At 34.7% G+C, this 20,462-nt stretch overlaps 6 protein-coding genes across 10 annotated transcripts in view; 3 read left to right on the top strand and 3 right to left on the bottom strand.

Moving 5' to 3' along the window:
* LOC115237536 overlaps positions 1 to 717 on the bottom strand; it is a 6,123-nt gene extending 5,406 nt beyond the window's left edge. Inside the window, exon 1 of one of the 2 annotated variants that reach the window (XM_029810634.1) lies at positions 231 to 717. In XM_029810634.1, coding sequence (XP_029666494.1) covers positions 231 to 311 — 81 coding nt within the window. In that variant the 5' untranslated portion in view covers positions 312 to 717. The remainder of the gene's footprint in view (positions 1 to 230) is intronic. The other variant, XM_029810633.1, reaches the window with a different exon arrangement.
* Positions 718 to 802: 85 nt separating this feature from the next.
* Positions 803 to 3,441, top strand: LOC115237539. Its single transcript, XM_029810637.1, has 3 exons — positions 803 to 1,236; positions 1,704 to 1,805; positions 2,127 to 3,441. Exons 1-3 carry the CDS (start codon positions 1,093 to 1,095, stop codon positions 2,469 to 2,471), a joined length of 591 nt encoding a protein of 196 aa, XP_029666497.1. The 5' UTR covers positions 803 to 1,092; the 3' UTR covers positions 2,472 to 3,441.
* Positions 3,442 to 5,364: 1,923 nt separating this feature from the next.
* LOC115237538 (uncharacterized protein F58A4.6) lies at positions 5,365 to 7,593 on the top strand. Its single transcript, XM_029810636.1, has 3 exons — positions 5,365 to 6,150; positions 6,236 to 6,350; positions 6,433 to 7,593. Exons 1-3 carry the CDS (start codon positions 5,717 to 5,719, stop codon positions 6,727 to 6,729), a joined length of 846 nt encoding a protein of 281 aa, XP_029666496.1. The 5' UTR covers positions 5,365 to 5,716; the 3' UTR covers positions 6,730 to 7,593.
* On the bottom strand, positions 6,899 to 9,714 carry LOC115237537 (bleomycin hydrolase). Its single transcript, XM_029810635.1, has 4 exons — positions 9,547 to 9,714; positions 8,813 to 9,123; positions 7,889 to 8,716; positions 6,899 to 7,795 (listed from the first exon to the last, which is right to left on the bottom strand). The coding sequence occupies exons 1-4, from the start codon at positions 9,554 to 9,556 to the stop codon at positions 7,577 to 7,579; spliced, it is 1,368 nt and encodes a 455-aa protein (XP_029666495.1). The 5' UTR covers positions 9,557 to 9,714; the 3' UTR covers positions 6,899 to 7,576.
* Positions 9,715 to 13,940: 4,226 nt separating this feature from the next.
* Positions 13,941 to 16,128, bottom strand: LOC115237573 (polymerase delta-interacting protein 2). The gene is made up of 6 exons (XM_029810707.1): positions 15,801 to 16,128; positions 15,248 to 15,403; positions 15,052 to 15,148; positions 14,639 to 14,980; positions 14,350 to 14,555; positions 13,941 to 14,256 (listed from the first exon to the last, which is right to left on the bottom strand). Exons 1-6 carry the CDS (start codon positions 15,890 to 15,892, stop codon positions 14,145 to 14,147), a joined length of 1,005 nt encoding a protein of 334 aa, XP_029666567.1. The 5' UTR covers positions 15,893 to 16,128; the 3' UTR covers positions 13,941 to 14,144.
* A 1,527-nt stretch (positions 16,129 to 17,655) lies between these two features.
* The window catches only part of LOC115237549 (sister chromatid cohesion protein PDS5 homolog B-A), a 7,680-nt gene continuing 4,873 nt past the window's right edge, over positions 17,656 to 20,462 (top strand). For 2 of the 4 annotated variants that reach the window (XM_029810662.1, XM_029810663.1), the window contains exons 1-6: positions 17,660 to 17,994; positions 18,946 to 19,099; positions 19,194 to 19,388; positions 19,520 to 19,710; positions 19,792 to 19,999; positions 20,080 to 20,456. In XM_029810662.1, the coding sequence (XP_029666522.1) occupies positions 19,019 to 19,099; positions 19,194 to 19,388; positions 19,520 to 19,710; positions 19,792 to 19,999; positions 20,080 to 20,456 (1,052 nt within the window). In that variant the 5' untranslated portion in view covers positions 17,660 to 17,994; positions 18,946 to 19,018. Of the gene's footprint in view, positions 17,995 to 18,945; positions 19,100 to 19,193; positions 19,389 to 19,519; positions 19,711 to 19,791; positions 20,000 to 20,079; positions 20,457 to 20,462 lie in introns of all 4 variants that reach the window. The other 2 variants (XM_029810661.1, XM_029810665.1) reach the window with 2 other exon arrangements.

The raw sequence follows: 20,462 nt of genomic DNA, 5'->3' as shown, positions 1-20,462 counted from the left end.
TTAAAATGTTTATTTTTATTAACCGCCTAACCAATATAAATTTTTTTTTATTTAAATATTAAAAATTATAATTCTTTATATTCATATAAAAATAAATAGTTAAAATATATTAAAAATCTCTCTTTATTATTATCTCCGACCATTATCTTCCTCTTTCTTTCTCCTTCTCTCTCTCTTTTTTTCCTTTAATTTTCCACTTGTTTCAATAAGGTCAGACATCCCTATCTCACCTGCACGGATAACACAAGCAGCATGGTCCAAGTGCATCCGATTCCCCGTATTACGAATTGAGATGACATTGTTAGTGCCATAATTCACGCAAGTCACTCGCGAGACGATGCAGTTCGCTCCGACAACAATGCAAACCGATCAAGTTGTCGCGTAGCTTATATAAGGTGCACATGAATGTCTTTACGATGTGCACGTGGGTGAGGACGTGTGTAGCAGCGTTGTGTGGACTAGTATCGAGTGTATCGATGGGATTGAAATTAATTATATGAGCTCGTTATCGCGACGATATGTTGCGCCGTCCTGAGAACTCGAGTTCCACTCATACTTATCTCACGATCTAATGCTTTTTTCTCATAATCCATGTAGTTATATAAATTGCTTTTATAAAATTAATTGCATATATCTAACTCTCTAACTTGTAATCCAATACTATTTGTTATTATCATAGTTGCCTTACATAGTTCTTCAAAATTTGAAATTTTTCGAAGACATTCTTATTTATATATTATTCAATTTTTCTATTTCTTAATGCAGCTTACAGTATTGAAAATTAATATATATTTAAAATTAGCTTAAATCATTTCAATAAGATGAAAAATATCATAGCTTGCGAAAACAAGCGCTCCGCATATAAGCTTTATCTAAAATTCTGCCCACCTCGACGATCGGTCGAGCTTGCGCAGTTTCTATCCTAATATGGATTCCCCGAGTAATGCATGTCTCATGCTAAGGGTGCAGCAATTTTAACGGAATTTCGCGTCCGAGAGTACTCGCGAACGATCGTTCGCCCTGTCATTACAACGATAGTCTCCGATTTGCGGCTGGGTATAACCCGTTGTCATATAGCTAGAACTTAGTATAATGTCTGAGGACTATCAGCTTGCTTGTGCGAGGGCAGAATTATTGGGTTTGTCGAAGCCCAGCGAGGAGGAGTGGAAACAGACACAGGCGGAGGCGGCGCAGAACGAAAATCGTTGCGACGATGACGACGACAGTGCATTACAGGTAATCGTACTTTATTTAAAGCTAAGACTATAAAAATTCATAAATCATAAGCTAAGAACATGTCGAAAAGAGGCGCGGAAAATAATAAATTTTTATCAACTAATCGACATCCATCAACAATTATATTAATGTGTTTCCTATTAATTATAAATTAATAAAATTTAAGATTGAACATCACACCGAATAAGTAAATAAACGCTCAAATGTCAAAAGCGATTCAAACAATACACACTTTGCATGCGGTGCAATTCCTCTTCTTTCGTCCATCTCTTTACATATCTACGAAAGCCTAATACACTTATGTCAATATCATGTTCGCGATAGACATTACGCGGCAGAATCTGGTTGCGCGTCCACGTGCAAGCCAGATTGTCGGGAATAAATCGCTGACGTCGAATCACGAGTTCATTAACGCCTTGCGTTTGCGTGTCACAGTATAATTCCTCTTACGACGATTTTTATCTCAGGATTTGGATTACGCGGACGAGAAGACCAGACGCGTCGGCGGTGGGCTGGACGAGCTGAACAGCATTTTGAGTAACACGCAGAAGAAGCTCAATAGATTCAAGGTGACTCAGGATAATTAATTGTTGAGCGGGCTCGTGCGCTCATTTCGCTCATGTTCGCTCGAATTAATTATTATTTTGTCATAACGATAGCGCGGAATTTTTACGACTGATACGACGGAATGCTTTATATCCTTACCCGGTCGCAAACTGATAACGCTTTTTTTCTCGCTACACTTTGATTTTATCGGCCGGCTAAACAAATTATTTCAGGCAGAAATCGTAATAATATAACATTTTACGCATACCGACAACTTACTAATCGATATTACGTGCATTTGTGCACACCAGAAAATTCTTACCTGAAATAAAAAAATTTTATAGACAGTTTGCGGCAGTCTGGGATCGTTGCTCAAAGTGAAGGTGGGCTCTCGCAGTGGTACGCCGCATCACAAGCCCGAGGAGCCGACTCCCGATGGCAATCAGGAGGTCCAAAAGGAGCCAGGACCTGCAGCAGATGAGGTGATGATGGTGGAAACGTCGGATGATATTACCGCGGATGCTGTGAATAATCCTGCGAATAGCGGCGTCCATCCGAAACAAATTGATCTCGATCGGAAAATGGTGTCTCATCTGGATAAGCTGGATATTCTGGTTACGAAGGCTGAAAATGCACAATATAGTATGCAACATCAGACGAAGCAAATGCGGAAGTTCCTGAAGAAGTAATCGGAGCTTCCGAAAAATCGCCACTGTGCATCGATTTACAATTAACGAAATAAATTATACTAATTAACGGATCTCGGCTGGACGATAAATTCGTATAAGATATGATTATTAATTAAATTCTAATTCGTATCTTCCATTTTAAATATATAAAAAATTCGTATAAAAATATATTTTACAAATGTGTTATTTGTGTAAGTATAACCAAGAAATTTTCCAAAAATTTCATGGCATAAGTTTTACAGTTTTGTAGGGAAGGCTGCGTAATCCTATAAGAAAAGATAATAAGCAGTAAGCGTCCAGCATATATACGTAAGGATTCGATAGATTTACGATTGTTAAATTGCGTGTATAAAGTTCAATTGTTGCATCATATATTGATATTTTTCTCGTGATATATTTTTGATCTTGTAATTGTTATTGATTCTTTCATATATTGCGCGACGTTCTCTTTGTCGCTGAAAGCCCAATATATTGTTACGATAATACATATATTATGAAATGTATATACACGAATATTGTTGACAAATTTAGCATTGTTATGTAGACACGAATGTATTTCTGGCAATCAAGGCTTTGCGCTTACATCTTTGACAATATCGACATATCAGATGTGAAAAATGCATGTTGGCGAACCGAATGAGCCGGTGATAAACTTTCCTACTATGCAAATAATGTGATATTGTTTTACATCGATTTAGAGATATTATAATCTTCTAGCAACCGTATATATATATATTTTATCATCAAATATATATAGTTTACGCTCTATTTTTCTAGATCTAAGTTCTAATGCCGCGTAATAATAAGTGAACAGCGGATACATTTTATTATCGAATAGTTTTGTCTTATTCTGTTTGTGTTTTTAAGTTTTTAGCGACATATAATATACATATATATATTTATGTTTATATATATATATATATATATATATATATATATATATATATATATATATATATATATATATATATATATATATATATATATATATATATATATATATATATATATATATATATGTATATATATATATATATATATATATATATATATATATATGTATATGTATATGTATATATCTATATGTATATATGTATGTATAACGATTGTGTCTATCTGTAAGCTAAAACATATTCGCCGTTTTTCATTGCATTACGATTTAAAACAATAAATTGTATTAAGTGCCTTGCTTTCGATTATTTCTTATAAAACATGGTAATCGCGTTTCGAGATATTTATAACCCTCTTTGGATGAAATCATTAAAATTTTTTAACTATCTAAGATTTGTACGATTAAAAATAAATTTTTCATACGAAAGTCTCGAAACTTAATTGTATATATATATATATATATGTATATGTATATGTATATATCTATATGTATATATGTATGTATAACGATTGTGTCTATCTGTAAGCTAAAACATATTCGCCGTTTTTCATTGCATTACGATTTAAAACAATAAATTGTATTAAGTGCCTTGCTTTCGATTATTTCTTATAAAACATGGTAATCGCGTTTCGAGATATTTATAACCCCCTCTTTGGATGAAATCATTATATCTTTTCTCATTTTCGAATGAAGCACGAAGTTTTTTTTTACAAAAATTTTAATAAAATTTAATTTAATTTTATATTTTCAAAAGTAAACGGTCACAGAGCTCCACATGACGATACAATCATTAAATTTATTATAAAAAATATATTCTACGTGATATGTTACTCATCTCAAATAATATTAATCCACGGAGGGTTAAGCTTCTCATTCTATTGCATGTTTAAAAATTCTTCCATTCTATATACATGTACACACAGAAATAATGCAAGAAATAACACCTCAGCACAGAGCATTGCAGCAACATTACCGCAATGTTGCCGCAATGTTCTGTGCTGTATAGGATAATCTACTGCTATATATGAAAAATAATGTATATTATTCAAATATAATGGCATTTCTAATATTAACGATGTTTTTAGTCGTACAAGCAATATTTTAAACTATATATGACTTTAAGCAAAGCGCGCGCGCGCCTACATACACATATGTAACACACCTACGAATACAAAACATACACACACATAACGTATATTCCATCGCAAATATAATAACGTAATTATTGTCTATACTGTTGCTGTTTATGATGTAATTTATTCTCGAAGATATCTGTGTAACATATTACTTTGTAATTAAATTCTGAATACCATCACCGAGGTAAATTTTGCCTTGACGTTGATTTGATATACATATATTTAAATTTGCATACTAAAACGTTGTAGAAAAGAACCTTGAACTAAATTTTTATCTAAAATCGTACCTTTAACATTTTTCTGGAATAGCGCCGATATCGGGAACTCCTAGTCTCCTTTAAATAGACTCTTTAAATAGAATACAAACGTCGTTTCACAATATACATAGATAATACGATTGATAAATAATCGACATGCAAAAAACGCGCGAAAATGTTTAACCTTTCGTCGAAGTTATTATTGTCGACGAAATGTTTATTGATTTATCGATCGCGCGGCGTTGAACCTGTTTTAAATCTACTTTCAACACATGTGTAAACTTTTCGTTCCAGAAAAATATTCATAAAAAATCGTGCCGAGTGCAGCCACACGCAAGATATGATAACTAAAGCGATAGCAGACTAGGGAAATTTATAGCGAATTCAGTCACCTACACTAGTGCATACTAAAGGCTGCTATACATATGAATAAGTTGTCTAAATATAAAAAGATATAATATAAACATTTTAAAGAATTAAAATCTCATAACATTGTGTATTATTATTGCTCACATTATTTAGCAAAATATATATTAATTATTTCATCAAGTGTTTATATATTATGCCATATTGCATTAGATATTTCATATATAACAGCCTTTAGTATGCGTTAGTGCAGTCACGTGCGGTACAGAGTACAGTACGGGCGATCAAATTCGCTGTTAGCGATTACATTCGCAGATGATTCTCAGTATTCAGTATCTTAGTCTGAATCCATGTCATTTCTTATGTCATCTGTGTGATACATGTCATGCGTACATATCACGTTGCATTAAACGATATTATAACCTTAATTCCACAAATCGATTCGAGTAATCGTCAATGGAATACAAATAATGGGATTTACATTTATAAAGCCCTGTTTTAGATAAATTTTAGATTTAACAATTTCCAATTAATCATGAAAATCTAGATAGAGAACTATCATCTGAATAAACTTTATCACTAAATTTTAGCGTCATGATGAAAGGACCGAGTACGATAACGCTGCAAAATATTATAGAATTACATAAATTAAGACGGGAAATGGATGTTCGTCTACGATTGATTATATATAGGGATAATATGATTTTCAATGATATTATTGTCAGACTACAAGCAGTATTTAAATACGATATCGGTGAACGATTCAAAGGACCTGCAGGGGATAATATTGAAAATACATATAAAAACGTAGCAAAGCCAGTTTGTCTATGTGCAAAGGGACTCAATTCCTACCTCGTCTCAGCTTACATTGTAACGTTGTCAAAATCATTTGTTTATCGTAAAAGTGCTATGAAAGTGTTGAAAACATTTCTGCGGACTTGTAATAACTTAGCATTTGATGAAGGATATTTACAGATAATATTTATAAGATTGAGAATGCCAAAAAAACAATTTTTAGATTACAAATGGCAAGTTTTATCAGTGATCTTATAATACAATTTTCAAATTGTATGATAAACTACAGTTTTCTTTTTTACATTTATATTTTCTTAGGAACGAAAAATTAATGCAAATGGTTTTGGAAAAGCAAGAAACTGATTGTGCTATGTCTTGGTTGTCCACATTGGGAGGAGCATTTTCTGCATTGGGGGAAGAATTTAAACATTGTGTAAGTTGCGGCTGCATTTTTTGTTTTGTCAAGTTACATAGTTACTATGCTACAATTAATCTATAATGTTTCTCTCGCATAGGCTGAAATAGCAGGCAAAATTTCAGTGAGACAGTTTGAATTAGCATTACGTCTTGATAATCCTCTCCTTGTTGCTCGTTGCAGATTATATTCTGCTTTAAGCTTAATTCAACGTGGTTGCTTTACTACCCCAAAATACATGATACAGAGAATTTACAAATTTGCACTCAGAGAGAAGGATGTGCGTTTACAAAATATGTGTCTGGGTATATGGGCCAAGTTGCGACATAATTATAAACAATACAAACAAAAGGAGTCTGTATCACTTAAAACTTTGCATATATCCTCAAAAATATAGGAAATTTGAACTTTGTATGTGTGTTTTTAAGTATGTTAATAATATATTATTTTACAAGCACAGTTCTCTACAATTTATTGAACATTTTCTTCTTAATTAAAATAAATGTTATATATTGCTTATAACCCAACCAAAAAACAATAGGTAGTAATAAATGCAAATTGATCTATTGAGCAAACATTTGCATCAATCATTGGCAAGTATTTATTATAAATTTGACATATCTATTTATACATACACGCGCATATATATTTATAATTCATCTATTGCTTTATGTTGTAATATGTGCATGTAATTTAAAAATTAACATATACAGAGGTACAAATTCCTCTATATTACATCATACATTGCTGCACTTACTTAGATAACGAAAATTCTTCAACTTGTAAGTATGTAATATAATATATAAAATTGTTTGGTTTGAATATTTATTTTTGGTTTTGAGAGGTTGATGTAGTTTATCGCATTAAAAAAGAAATATTGGAATGATTTAGCAAATGTTACACGAATGATTAGAAACTGCAGTTTTATGCACGTGTAAAAAAAAATAATAACCATTTATAATTCATAATTTCAAATATGGTAACTCATGCATTCAGTCTTGATAATTGACCTAAACAATGCCTTCATATATGTAATAAAGAAGAGATAGACTTGAAATTCATATAAATGACGAAGCCACTTATCAATACTACTACATTCTCTTGTAAGGTATAAAATATCTATATTTTGTACACTCGCTGTATCGAATTTTTATTAAATATTTCATTCTTCATATTATGCCTCAAATCTTTCATCTGTAAATTAAAACAGCTTACCACTGCATTTAATTAAATCTACTTTAACATCAATGAGCGAGTGTGCCCATGGGATCCCAGGCAGGTAAAACGATAGGTTCCTGATTAAATACAGCAAGCACGTCCTCAGGTACGTATTTTTTATCTACAACCGCCTCAAAGACGAATTCGCTGAACCATTCAGGGGATACGACCTGATAACCTTTTTGCCCATGATCCTCACCCCATGAATTTTCTATCCGAAACTTCTTTATCTTACCATTTTGAAGCTAAAAGAGTAGTATCCCCATGTTAAATAACCTATTAATTTATTACTTAACCTAATAAAATTTATTACTTGTACTATTTGCAAAAATACTTACATCTATTGAAACAGCTGTAAAAATCATTGCATGCACCATCATGGAATCACCATAAAGCAGTCTATCAGCCTTAGAAAGTCCAAGATGAATATCCGTGCCAAACATCAGCTCAAAGTTATAAGTTTTTAAATCATGGATACCATGCTTATCTATTAATCTTTTGTTAACATCGCAACCAAACCAAACGGGCTCGTTATCTTGAATACTCTGTGCACATAGTTTCATCAGCAATTCAACTGGTTGATTATTGTAGCGAGTAGTTTTTCCATCTACAACATTTCCCAAACAATCCACGGTATATAATTTCCCGTAAGGATTACCCGGCCGGGGATCGGTCACCAAGCATATTTTATCGTCCACGTTGTAATGTAGTTTCACATAGATCTCATAAAACTCCAATGGAGTAATGGGTCCTATACGATTGTAATTCTTCGATTTATCGTAGTATTCCCATACAATCTTCTCAGAGGGTATACCCAAACAAATGCCGATTATTCGGTAAATCACAGTCATCTGCTCGCTTATTCGCGTCTTCAATTCCTCATCAGAAGCACCATTCTCAATCATGTTTCGCAGAGCTTTAGCATACTCTCTTAGTTTACTCTTCAACAAACTATTCATGCGAACACTGGCTTCGCAACTGTACGATTCTGGGAAACATGATTTTGGTACAACACCGTATTTAGTTATCAGGTTTACAATCATATCCCATTGGCCGCCATCGGAAGTCGGATCGGTCAATAAAAAGTTAACTAAACGGCCTTCAACCGGTTCGCCGCGTTTTGCAGTGTTCACGATATTATGCAAAAAATAATTGCAACGTTCTACCTATAGGAAAAATATTATTGCATGTAATAATTGAATATATAATAATAAAACAAGACTTATATATAATATTGTCTCGTATAAATGGCATATACATACTTTATCCCAGAAAAACAAGTAAGCCTGGCTAAACTCAAACTCATCTAAATTATATTCTTTCATGAAGCTAGTCCTCATGACATTTAAGATAGCAAACAACCAGCATCTTCCAGAATTTTTCTGATTAGTTACAGGTTTGCCTTCAATCTCGATCTTATCAGTGAAAACATGACTGGTCTCCTCTAAAATCTTCCTCGAGGAGCAGGCTTCAATAGGATTCATTTTCGTGCAGACATTTTGCGCTAACACGTTACGGTCGTCGGCATAAAACTTTGCACGCAGATGATTAAGAACATCTTGTGTTAGAGAACCTAAGAAAAGAAAGAAAAGAAAAGAAAAGAAAAATGTTCAATGTTAATTCTACATGGTTTAGCTATATGTAATTTTAGATCATTGCAATTGCGTGTTATGACAAACGAAAAAATCTTTATCATATCTTTATCATGACCTTGAAGATTTATTTACGCGAAGATACTAGTAAGTAAATATTTGCGCGATGCTATAACGGCTAATGAATATATGTTGATTTTAAAATTATTAATAGCGCCAAAGGGGTGTGGCTTGTTTCGGAGCAAAAAATCGAGCACATTCGGAAAGGTTAAGGTTGGTCAGTTACACTCTTACATATAGTTCTCATATCTAATCAAGTTTCTTTTTTTAGATTAGTATTTCATATTGAATATTTTCTACGATGAAAAATTTTTGATGTATGTAATATGATGTATGTAACTTACAAACAACCATTGTAACGGATATAGTAAGCAATTCCAAGCAATTCAGGCGACGCCAAGAAGTTGTATGTTGTACGAGTTGTATCTATATCACGCTGCGGTTAGGCTACGTTCAAAGCGTCGTTTATAGAAACGGCGCAGATCGCACGCATAGATATATAATATATCTATGGTCGCACGCATAGTACCCCCACTCCTTAAATAAAGGCAAACGCTTGGTCTAGATATACTATGTCTATGCTTTTATCCCATGATCGATAGACTAGGGGTGCGTTCCGTTTCACGCATTGAGCGCATAGATCGGCTGGAAATCTATAATATATGTTTCGTGAACTATAGATTTCCAGGCGATCTATGCGTTCAATGCGTAAAACGGAACGCACCCTAGGGCTGCGTTCGGGTAGCACGCTTACGCGCTAAAATCGTCATTCTATCTTTGTTATTTACTGAAAATTGAACAAGGACAAAGCACGCTCATAGCGCTAAAAGCGTGCTCCCCGAACACACCCTACGGCTACGTTCCGAAAGCACGCTTAAAGCCAGTATCAGACTACGCATTGAAGATTGAGATTGAAGAGACTTAAGACTTAAGAATTTCAACCATACGGAATTTTCAGCGTAGCTTACGTTTCAATATGGCTGCCTTACTGTTCGACCGTGATTGGTCAATTCGCTTACGTCTTAAGTCTTAGGGCCGTGGCACGTAGAAAAACTTAAGCAGTAAGACTTAAGATTTAAGAATTTCAACCATACGGAATTTTCAGCGTAGCTTACGTTTCAATATGGCTGCCTTACTGTTCGACCGTGATTGGTCAATTCGCTTACGTCTTAAGTCTTAGGGCCGTGGCACGTAGAAAAACTTAAGCAGTAAGACTTAAGATTTAAGAATTTCAACCATACGGAATTTTCAGCGTAGCTTACGTTTCAATATGGCTGCCTTACTGTTCGACCGTGATTGGTCAATTCGCTTACGTCTTAAGTCTTACTGCTTAAGTTTTTTTATGTGCCACGGCCCTAAGTCTTAAGTCTTAAGACTGGTTTATGCAGGCCGTAACTGTTAATTTATGCCGGAACCGTTAAAGTTTAACACTAGGATTACAATGCTTTTGTTCATAATGCCGCAAGTTTTAACGATTAAAATAACAAATATAACGCAGGTCGCAAATAAACAAACGTTTCTGTCCACAACTGGACTCTCTTCAGTGATAAAAATAAAAAATTACGGTAAATACGGTCAAAAAAGTTAAATATTTATTGACTATCCGAATTTATATTTTTACTTATTGACCGTTAATATTTAACTTTTTTGACCGTATTTACCGTAATATTATTTATTTCTGTAAGCTGTTTATATTTACTTGATGTTTGCATGCTCCTTAAGCCCATTTACGTACTTGTTTTATTATTTTATTTTATATTATATTTATATTTTATTTTAAAAATAATTCCTTTATTATTTTTATGTATCGTAATGTTTATTATCGGATAAAAAAGAATCGTAAATTCGGCGTAATTTTGGCGTAACTGTTGCGTAAAAGCGGCGCAAACTCGGCGTAATTTTGACGTACAAATTGCGTAAATTTGGCGTAAAAGCGGCGTAAATTCGGCGTAATTTTGGCGTAACTGTTGCGTAACTGCTGCGTAACTTCGGCGTAATTTTGACGTACAAGTTGCATAAATTTGGCGTAAAAGCGGCGTAACTTCGGCGTAACTGTTGCGTAACTTCGGCGTAATTTTGGCGTACAAGTTGCGCAATTTCGGCGTAATTTTGGCGTAACTGTTGCGTAAATCTGGCGTAAAAGCGGCGTAACTTCGGCGTAACTGTTGCGTAACTTCGGCGTAACTTCGGCGTAATTTCGGCGTACAAGTTGCGACAATTCGGCATAGTTTTGGCGTAACTGTTGCATAAATTTGGCGTAAAAGCGGCGTAAATTTGGCGTAAAACCGACGTAACTTCGGCGTAATTTTGACGTACAAGTTGCGTAAATTTGGCGTAACTTTGGCGTAAAAGCGGCGTAACTTCGGCGTAACTGTTGCGTAATCTCGGCGTAACTTTGGCGTAAAAGCGGCGTAACTTCGGCGTAATTTTGGCGTACAAGTTGCGTAAATTTGGCGTAAAAGCGGCGTAACTTCGGCGTAATCTTGGCGTAATTTCGGCGTAACTGTTGCGTAAATTTGGCGTAACTTCAGCGTAATTTTGGCGTAACTGTTGCGTAAAAGCGGCGCGAATTCGGCGTAATTTTGACGTACAAGTCGCGCGAATTCGGCGTAATTTTGGCGCAACTTCGGCGTAACTTTGGCGTATAAGCGGCGTAACTTCGGCGTAATTTTGGCGTACAAGTTGCGTAAATTCGGCGTAAAAGCGGCGTAAATTCGGCGTAATTTTGGCGTACAAGTTGCGTAAATTCGGCGTAGTTTTGGCGTAACTGTTGCATAAATTTGGCGTAAAAGCGGCGTAACTTTGGCGTAACTTCGGCGTAACTTTGCCGTAAAAGCGGCGTAACTTTGGCGTAATTTTGGCGTACAAGTTGCGTAAATTTGGCGTAGTTTTGGCGTAACTGTAGATCACAGTAAACTCAATAGGAAAGTCCTATAACATTTTTTTCTATATTGCTTATTAAAGGAGTTATTATTGAGTAAAGTCTGGCCAATGAGCGCTGACCTTTAGCCGCGCGCCTAGTAGTGTGCGTGAGCGCTAAAATTGTCAATTTAAAAGTGTGACGCATTCTTTTCTATCTGATAACAAACATTACGATGCATACAAAAATAATAAAAGAATAAGAATTAAATGTTCATAATTGCGTCCTGCCAAACATCCAAGCTATAACGTAATGGCGCATAGTTGTCCAAAATTTTGAAAAGTTGACAGCAGTCTATTCTATATGTCGATCAATGAGACTCTCAAATCTCTTTCCTACGTGTTACCATTTGCACGGTGACACTCGAGTAGTAAAGTAGCAGTGCGACATGCTGCCTCAAATTCTATTTTCGCGATTTTTTTTCTTTTTATAACCAATAATTATTTCCTTAAAAATACTTACAGTATCGTCTGGTTTTTATTCGTTTGACTTTTCGACGATTTAAATATATGATTGGGATTGAAAATGCGCAATGATATAGTCAAATCGCAAATCCGAGTAATTAACATAACGACAAGCTCCGTGATATATTAGACTTTTATTAAATAAATGATCTGTTATTTAAAATACCTGTATGATTTAACATTTCGCTTGTATATGTATATACCATAGTACGAAAATTATTTCGGCAGCAAATTATTAATAACATGGTATTCTATCATGACGGCGTAAACATTAGCGTACTATTGTTAACGTGTTACGACTTATGGGCCTTATCATTCGCGCGGCGACGTTCGAGCACTGAAGTAGTGGTGCGAAACACTTTGTATATTATCGAATTCTTCCTCTAAACGCGATCGCGACTATTATTGAAGTATAATTCGCAATTACGCCGCTTTTACGCCATTTTTACGCCACTTTTACGCCGAAATTACGCTGCTTTTACGCAACTTGTACGCCAAAATTACGCCGAAATTACGCCGCTTTTACACAACTTGTACGCCAAAATTACGCCGAGATCACGCCGCTTTTACGCCGAAATTACGCCGTTTTTACGCCGAAATTACGCCATTTTTACGCAACTTTTACGCCGGAATTACGCCGCTTTTACGCAACTTGTACGCCAAAATTACGCCGAAATTACTACTTTACTTTGGGAACGTAATTACTGCTTTGGCCACTACTACGGTATGACGCTGAAACCAGTGAGAAATACCGGTCTCGCCTTCATCCGGGCCTTTGGCTATCTGTCTATTAATCTGTGGTATAATTATCGTATCGTTTAATTAAATAGTGAAAATAGACCCGGATTTTGGTGGATCATGGGCATATTTCTACAAGTTCGAATTATTAAATGGCACCAAACAAGAACAAAAGACAATAAAAGAAAAATGTGTTGCCACAGAAGGTCATCATGATGAAAATTGGTGTAAGGTTTCCAAAAATATAGCAAACTGATGTCTGAATATAAAACAGATTTTAATAAAGGTTGCAAAAGAGTTACTTGCTCCTATGTAAATAATATAATTAGTTTGTCGTTTTTATTAATATTATTTTGTTTAGAATTAATTTAGTTTAGATATACATTTTCTTCATTTTTTAAAATAAGTGACTATACAACAATAAAATTGCAAAACACATGTTAACAAACTATTTTTTGTATATATAAATATTGCTTTCTTATTATGTTTAAAAAGCATAATTAAATAACTTTTTAAGTCTCTTTATGTATTAATAAATGTTACTCTAAGAAATAATTAGGAAATGAATAACTAGAAGTGATGTTTCCTACCTCTTACATGGAAAATCATAACAGGATTTTGAAAGAAAATATGTACTATAATTTTATTAAATTTGGTTTGTGGAAACTGGTTTCAAAAGTTATCACAAAATTTACACTTAGTCAAGTTTATCCATTCACTGATTATACTTGAAACTATAGTATCACCATCTAACAATTGTTATATGTTTAACTAGCTAGTCATTGCTTACAATTATTTCATTCTGTTTTCTTCTGAAAAATTAAATTTCTACATTAGGCGTGGATGATTCTTCCGCTTTTGATTCTAAAGAGAATGGTGGTATTCTACAATCAAACGCATATCCATCTTCTCTTTCCATCCTAAATGTTCCCCTACAAACAGAAAAAATTGAATTAATTAATATTGAATAAATAATTAAGAAATAACATCCTCATATTAATAACAATTAGTTAATCAGTACTTACCACATGTGACCACTCGGAGCTTGCAAACTCACATGACTGCTATATTGAAAAGCGGGCAAAGCTTTCGATAGCACAGGCTCTTGGCCCACTACACCTCTTCCTCTAACAGTTTCTAATGTACCTGATAAGCTAAATATTCTCCAATGCCTTTCACGCAACTGCACACTTAATTCACCTAAGTTTTCTAGTCGGATACAATAACGCCACTATAATGCAAGAAATAGATAAAAATAAACATTTTTCAATTACATCTGTTATGTATGTGAAGTTTAACGTTGTTTTAACTTACCCAGTATACAGTAGTGGCCTGGCTCTCCCTGCAACCCATATAAAATGGTATAACAGTAACTCGAATATTTTCAGTCGTTTCTTTATGTACATCCGACAACTCAAGCCATGGATGATTTTTTTTCTGCCATGCTCGAAGAGTTTCTTGTGGTACAAAACATGGTTCTTTACCCGGATGATAAATTAGAAATTTATCAAACAATTCATGTTGTAGTGCCACTTTTTCATTTGTAGTGTATGGTAATACATCTTCATGAGCAACATAATCTAATCCAGGAATAGCATATAAGCTGCGACTACTCTCATGATTGCCCAGAAAAGTTACTGCCTCTGTTTGGGCACGCTGGACATGTTATGCAAAAATGTTACACATGAGGAAATCAATCATTACAAAATTTTTTCGGTTTTACTTACTATGTAAGGACAATCACGTTGATCAATTAAAACTTGATAGAATGTATGTGTTCTGCCTTTCACATCCTTGTCGTCAACATTGTTGGAATTATTCTTTCTGTACAAATAAACACACAGATTACCTATATAGTATTTGTATATAAAAAAAACAAGTAGATATATTTTTATCCGTGCAATTATAAATGTTTGCACATACTCATCCTTTTTGTTGGATATATCTCTGTCATATACTCTTGCCAACCATGGAAATAGAATCACACCTCGATAACTGAAGATCCTGTGAAATATCATTTGACCTGCCTCGTACTTTCCCTGTAACTTTGGTGTTTCCAATTTACCAACTTCTGCCAATCTATAAAAATAATTATTGTCATATATTAGTATGACATAATTAAGTATTCTTTATAATACTTTTTTCTTTTCATTATAATCTATAAGTCATAAATATTATAAGTAAAGATAGATATTTCACATTTTACATAAATTATTTGAATTAATGGATCATAGAATAGTAAATTTTTGTATCCTTTCTTTTATAATCTTACATATAAATATAAATAGATAAATGTGTCGAAAAAGAGAGAGAGAGAGAGAGGGGGGAGATAAATCAGTTTATAATAATAGATACTAGTATGAAATATTATTTTGAAATAAATTTTTTATTTACGTAAAGAAAGATTATTCGGAATGCTCAACAATGTATATAATATAAGGCAACAAAATAAATTTTATTTATCTCGTTTCGGTACCTGACATATCGCGCATGTTGCAGGCGTGTTGCAGGCGCTTTCAGAAGCGACCGTCTCAGTTTGTGGCCAATAATATTTCGCATAAGTTCCATATTTGGCCGGGAAATATTGCCGATACTTGATGCAACCGATGAGATTTATGTTGCTGGATCGAAAATTGTGAGCAACTGTGGCTGCTGTATTGACATTTCTACTGATTTATTCCAAGCATCTCGAAATACCGGAGGTTATACTGTTTATATATCGTTGACATGTGTGTTGTGTGTGTGTGTGTTCGGTGTGTGTGTGTGTGTGTTCGGTGTGTGTGTGTGTGTGTTCGGTGTGTGTGTGTGTGTGTTCGGTGTGTGTGTGTGTGTGTTCGGTGTGTGTGTGTGTGTGTTCGGTGTGTGTGTGTGTGTGTTCGGTGTGTGTGTGTGTGTGTTCGGTGTGTGTGTGTGTGTGTTCGGTGTGTGTGTGTGTGTGTTCGGTGTGTGTGTGTGTGTGTTCGGTGTGTGTGTGTGTGTGTTCGGTGTGTGTGTGTGTGTGTTCGGTGTGTGTGTGTGTGTGTTCGGTGTGTGTGTGTGTGTGTTCGGTGTGTGTGTGTGTGTGTTCGGTGTGTGTGTGTGTGTGTTCGGTGTGTGTGTGTGTGTGTTCGGTGTGTGTGTGTGTGTGTTCGGTGTGTGTGTGTGTGTGTTCGGTGTGTGTGTGTGTGTGTTCGGTGTGTGTGTGTGTGTGTTCGGTGTGTGTGTGTGTGTGTTCGGTGTGTGTGTGTGTGTGTTCGGTGTGTGTGTGTGTGTGTTCGGTGTGTGTGTGTGTGTGTTCGGTGTGTGTGTGTGTGTGTTCGGTGTGTGTGTGTGTGTGTTCGGTGTGTGTGTGTGTGTGTTCGGTGTGTGTGTGTGTGTGTTCGGTGTGTGTGTGTGTGTGTTCGGTGTGTGTGTGTGTGTGTTCGGTGTGTGTGTGTGTGTGTTCGGTGTGTGTGTGTGTGTGTTCGGTGTGTGTGTGTGTGTGTTCGGTGTGTGTGTGTGTGTGTTCGGTGTGTGTGTGTGTGTGTTCGGTGTGTGTGTGTGGTGTGTATGGATATGTGTATAACGCACTATCGATTATAGACGCGTTCCACTTAATACCGCAACGCTCGCGAACATTATCTATCTTTGTTTAACTTTCGGTGAATAACAAAGATGAAATGATACCGTGAACGTTGCGGTCGTTAAATGGAACGCATCTTATGACGAAAAGGGAATATATCGAACAACCATTATTAGATCTGTTCTTTATAGGTGAACTGGCTGCATTTCAGAATTTATTTTTTTCTCTCCACATTGGAAGGAGAAAGATAAACTCTGAACTAATGCAGTCAGTTCAGCTATAAAGAATAGACCTATTATTATGCGTAAATTTAATTTTAATTGAAATTAGAATTTGTTAATCTAATTAATAAAAAAATTTGTGTGAAATATATACGATAATTATTCATGACATATGATTCAAAAATTTTCCACTAAAATAACTTGTGGAAACACCAAACATGTAATGTGATTCGCTCTGCGGGTGTAATATTTAACGAAGGAAACGTTTCATTGGCTAGTTCTAATTAAACGAAAATTGCTATCGCGACTTGTGAAAACATGCAAGAAAGCCTTTATGTCGAGATAAGTCGTCCAAAACAGCAGCAACTTCGCGCCATACGATTGCGGGGCGTTGACCAATAGAATTTGAGGAATCAAGTCAGACCGGGTTGCATTCGTAAATCTAATTGTCGGGTGAAATAGCGTTACGATTGACCAATCAAGACAAGGAAATTTTCGGTCTCTTTTATTTTGATTGGTTATTCTATTCCGGTAAGTATAAATTTTCGAATGCAACTTTGGTGATGCAGCGACGCATCGCATCATCGCATCGCCGTGGTCGGCAACTTCAGACGAACGAATTCGCGTCCTTTGACACGCTTAACCGCGTATTGAAACCGATTCCGCCACTGTTTCTCCGCTGACATTTTCAGTCGTTCTGACCATGCCAAGTGTTTCGAGAAAATCGCGCAAATTATGTCGCAGACGATACGCGCGCACTTAGTAAATTAAGGAATCGGAAATTGGCGACTTGTTCGCCCGGACAGTGAACTCTCCGAAAGAAGCGATCTACAGTGCAGCGAGACCCCTTGGCGGATATATTTGCTTTATTAATATTTTGAGTGTCACAGGCCTATGCATATCTCCAGGTAATGTTTAACGGCATTAATAATACCGCTCGTCTTGTTTTCCGCCGCGGCATTTTTGTATCCCGAAACTTCTCCCCAACTTCGTTACACGAGAATCTTGTTTACGTCGTGGCTTGTATACGTGCACGGCTAATGCACATAACCTCGAAACCAATTGGATAACTTTTTCGAGTTGGAAGGACTCTGCAAAGAAAAAAAAAAAAAAGGGAAAAATTTATCTAACAATAGTACGCTTATTAATGTATTAATATGAATGACATTGAGTTTAATATATATTTTCCTTTGGTAATACTTTCACTCGCCTATTTATAAAGTAAAGAGAACTTTTTTCTTAATGTCTTGTGTAAAATAAATTAAAAGATGTATCGTATTGTAGAGAGGCTTACGTGGTCTGCAAAAATTGACAGAGTGTTTGTATTAGTTGTTACAGCATTTAATATTTAGATCATTATCACATACTTTTGTTTTATAATATATCAAAATGCACAATTGTTCTTTTGCCACAATATCCTGTATTTATAATATTATATTACAAATATACTTTATGGTAATATTTACCGTTATAATATACAAATGAGATTTAAAATGTGTTGTATAAAAAGTTGTAATATATCATGTATGGAAACTGTTGTTCAAATTATAATGTAATATTTTTAGTAATTTTATATAAATTTATGCAAACTTTTCCTGCTTTTTCTTCAAATATTGTGCATATGTTGTATTTTCTGAAACATGATTATACTTTCAAAAGTAGAGCACACATATGAGATAAGATATCAGTAGTATATTATTTAATATGAACCATGCAAAGGAAATGAAATCATTAAAAATATTAGTCATATTTTTCCTATATTATAAATTTTAAAAAAATTTAGAATATATATTATAAAATATAATATAAAAATTAATTATATGGTATGAAATGTTGCATAAATAAATATTATATTGCAGAATTTGGACCGTGTTTTAGAATACATTAAAATAAAGTGCTTGTTACATTTGATTGGTTTATCAAGTAACCATCATGTCAGAAATAGTATACCCAGCAGGGTGTAGATCGGTCAGTGAAGATTTAGGTCCAGATGAATTAATTAGGAGACTCAAGGTATAATTTTTTGCATGACATCTTGTGCTGCTATGAATAAACAATATATATTATGTACAAAAATATATAACATTAAAATATAATAACTGTATAGACACTAGCACACACATTACAAGCTATGGGACAAGATGAAGGAATGTACCAACAATATATTCCACTTGCGCTACATTTGGCAGAAGAGCACTTTCTGATGCATCAGAGTAAAGATGTACAACTATTAATTGCTTGCTGTATTGCAGATGTTTTAAGAGTTTATGCACCAGAGGCTCCTTATAAAGATGCTGATCAGGTAAAGATATGAATTCTAATTAATAGTAATATATCAAGTAATTTTATTATATTTGTATAAATTAAAATAATAAATATTAATTAGGTTATATAAAATAATTTAACATTGCTGTTTTTAATATGACTTTTTAGGTCAAGACAATATTTTTATTTCTTATTAAACAACTGGCAGGTTTAAAAGATCCTAAAGATCCTGCCTTTAAGAGGTATTTCTACCTACTTGAGAATTTAGCTTATGTCAAATCATTTAATATGTGCTTTGAGTTAGAGGATTGCCAAGAGATTTTTTGTGCATTATTTTCTCTCATGTTCAAAATTGTAAAGTAAGTACATCTGAAAATAAAAAAGAAAACAACTGTTAAAATTTCTACAAATATAATGTGGCCACTGCAATCTGTTTTTAGTGATGAACATTCTGGCAAAGTTAAAAGTTTCATGCTGGATGTTCTGTGCCCACTGATTACCGAATCGGATATTGTCAGCAATGAACTTCTGGATATTATACTCATGAATATTGTAGAGCCAAACAAAACGCAGAAAAAGAATGCGTATTTGCTTGCTAAAGAGCTGGTGATTAAATGTAGCGATACATTAGAACCGTACATTCAAGCAGTGAGTAACGAGAACGTGAAAGATTTCCGTCAAGAAACGAATGTACGCATTCCCGTAAACATATATTACGCGTTTTACAGTTCTTCAATCATGTCTTGATACTGGGCAAGGAGGAGAAGAGTTTGCAGATTTGCAAGAAGGTGTATGATCTGATTTACGAATTGAATCACATATGTCCGAGTGTCTTGCTGTCCGTCCTTCCACAATTAGAGTGCAAATTGAAATCCTCCTCCGAGACTGAAAGATTGGGCGCTGTGGCATTGTTAGCGAGAATGTTCTCTGAAAAGGGTTCGCAATTGGCTGTACAGCATACACAGTTATGGAGAGCATTTCTAGGACGATTTAACGATATTAGCGTATCCATTCGTATTAAATGTGTGCAGTATTCGATGCATTTTTTGCTAAATCATCCTGAATTGAGGAAGGATATCACAGATACTTTGAAGTTGAGGCAACACGACGC

Source organism: Formica exsecta, unplaced genomic scaffold (assembly GCF_003651465.1).
Source record: "Formica exsecta isolate Colony F162 unplaced genomic scaffold, ASM365146v1 scaffold3, whole genome shotgun sequence".
NCBI lineage: Eukaryota > Metazoa > Arthropoda > Insecta > Hymenoptera > Formicidae > Formica > Formica exsecta.
The sequence above is the reverse complement of the archived record's forward strand: the minus strand, read 5'-3'. Positions and strand labels throughout refer to the sequence as shown.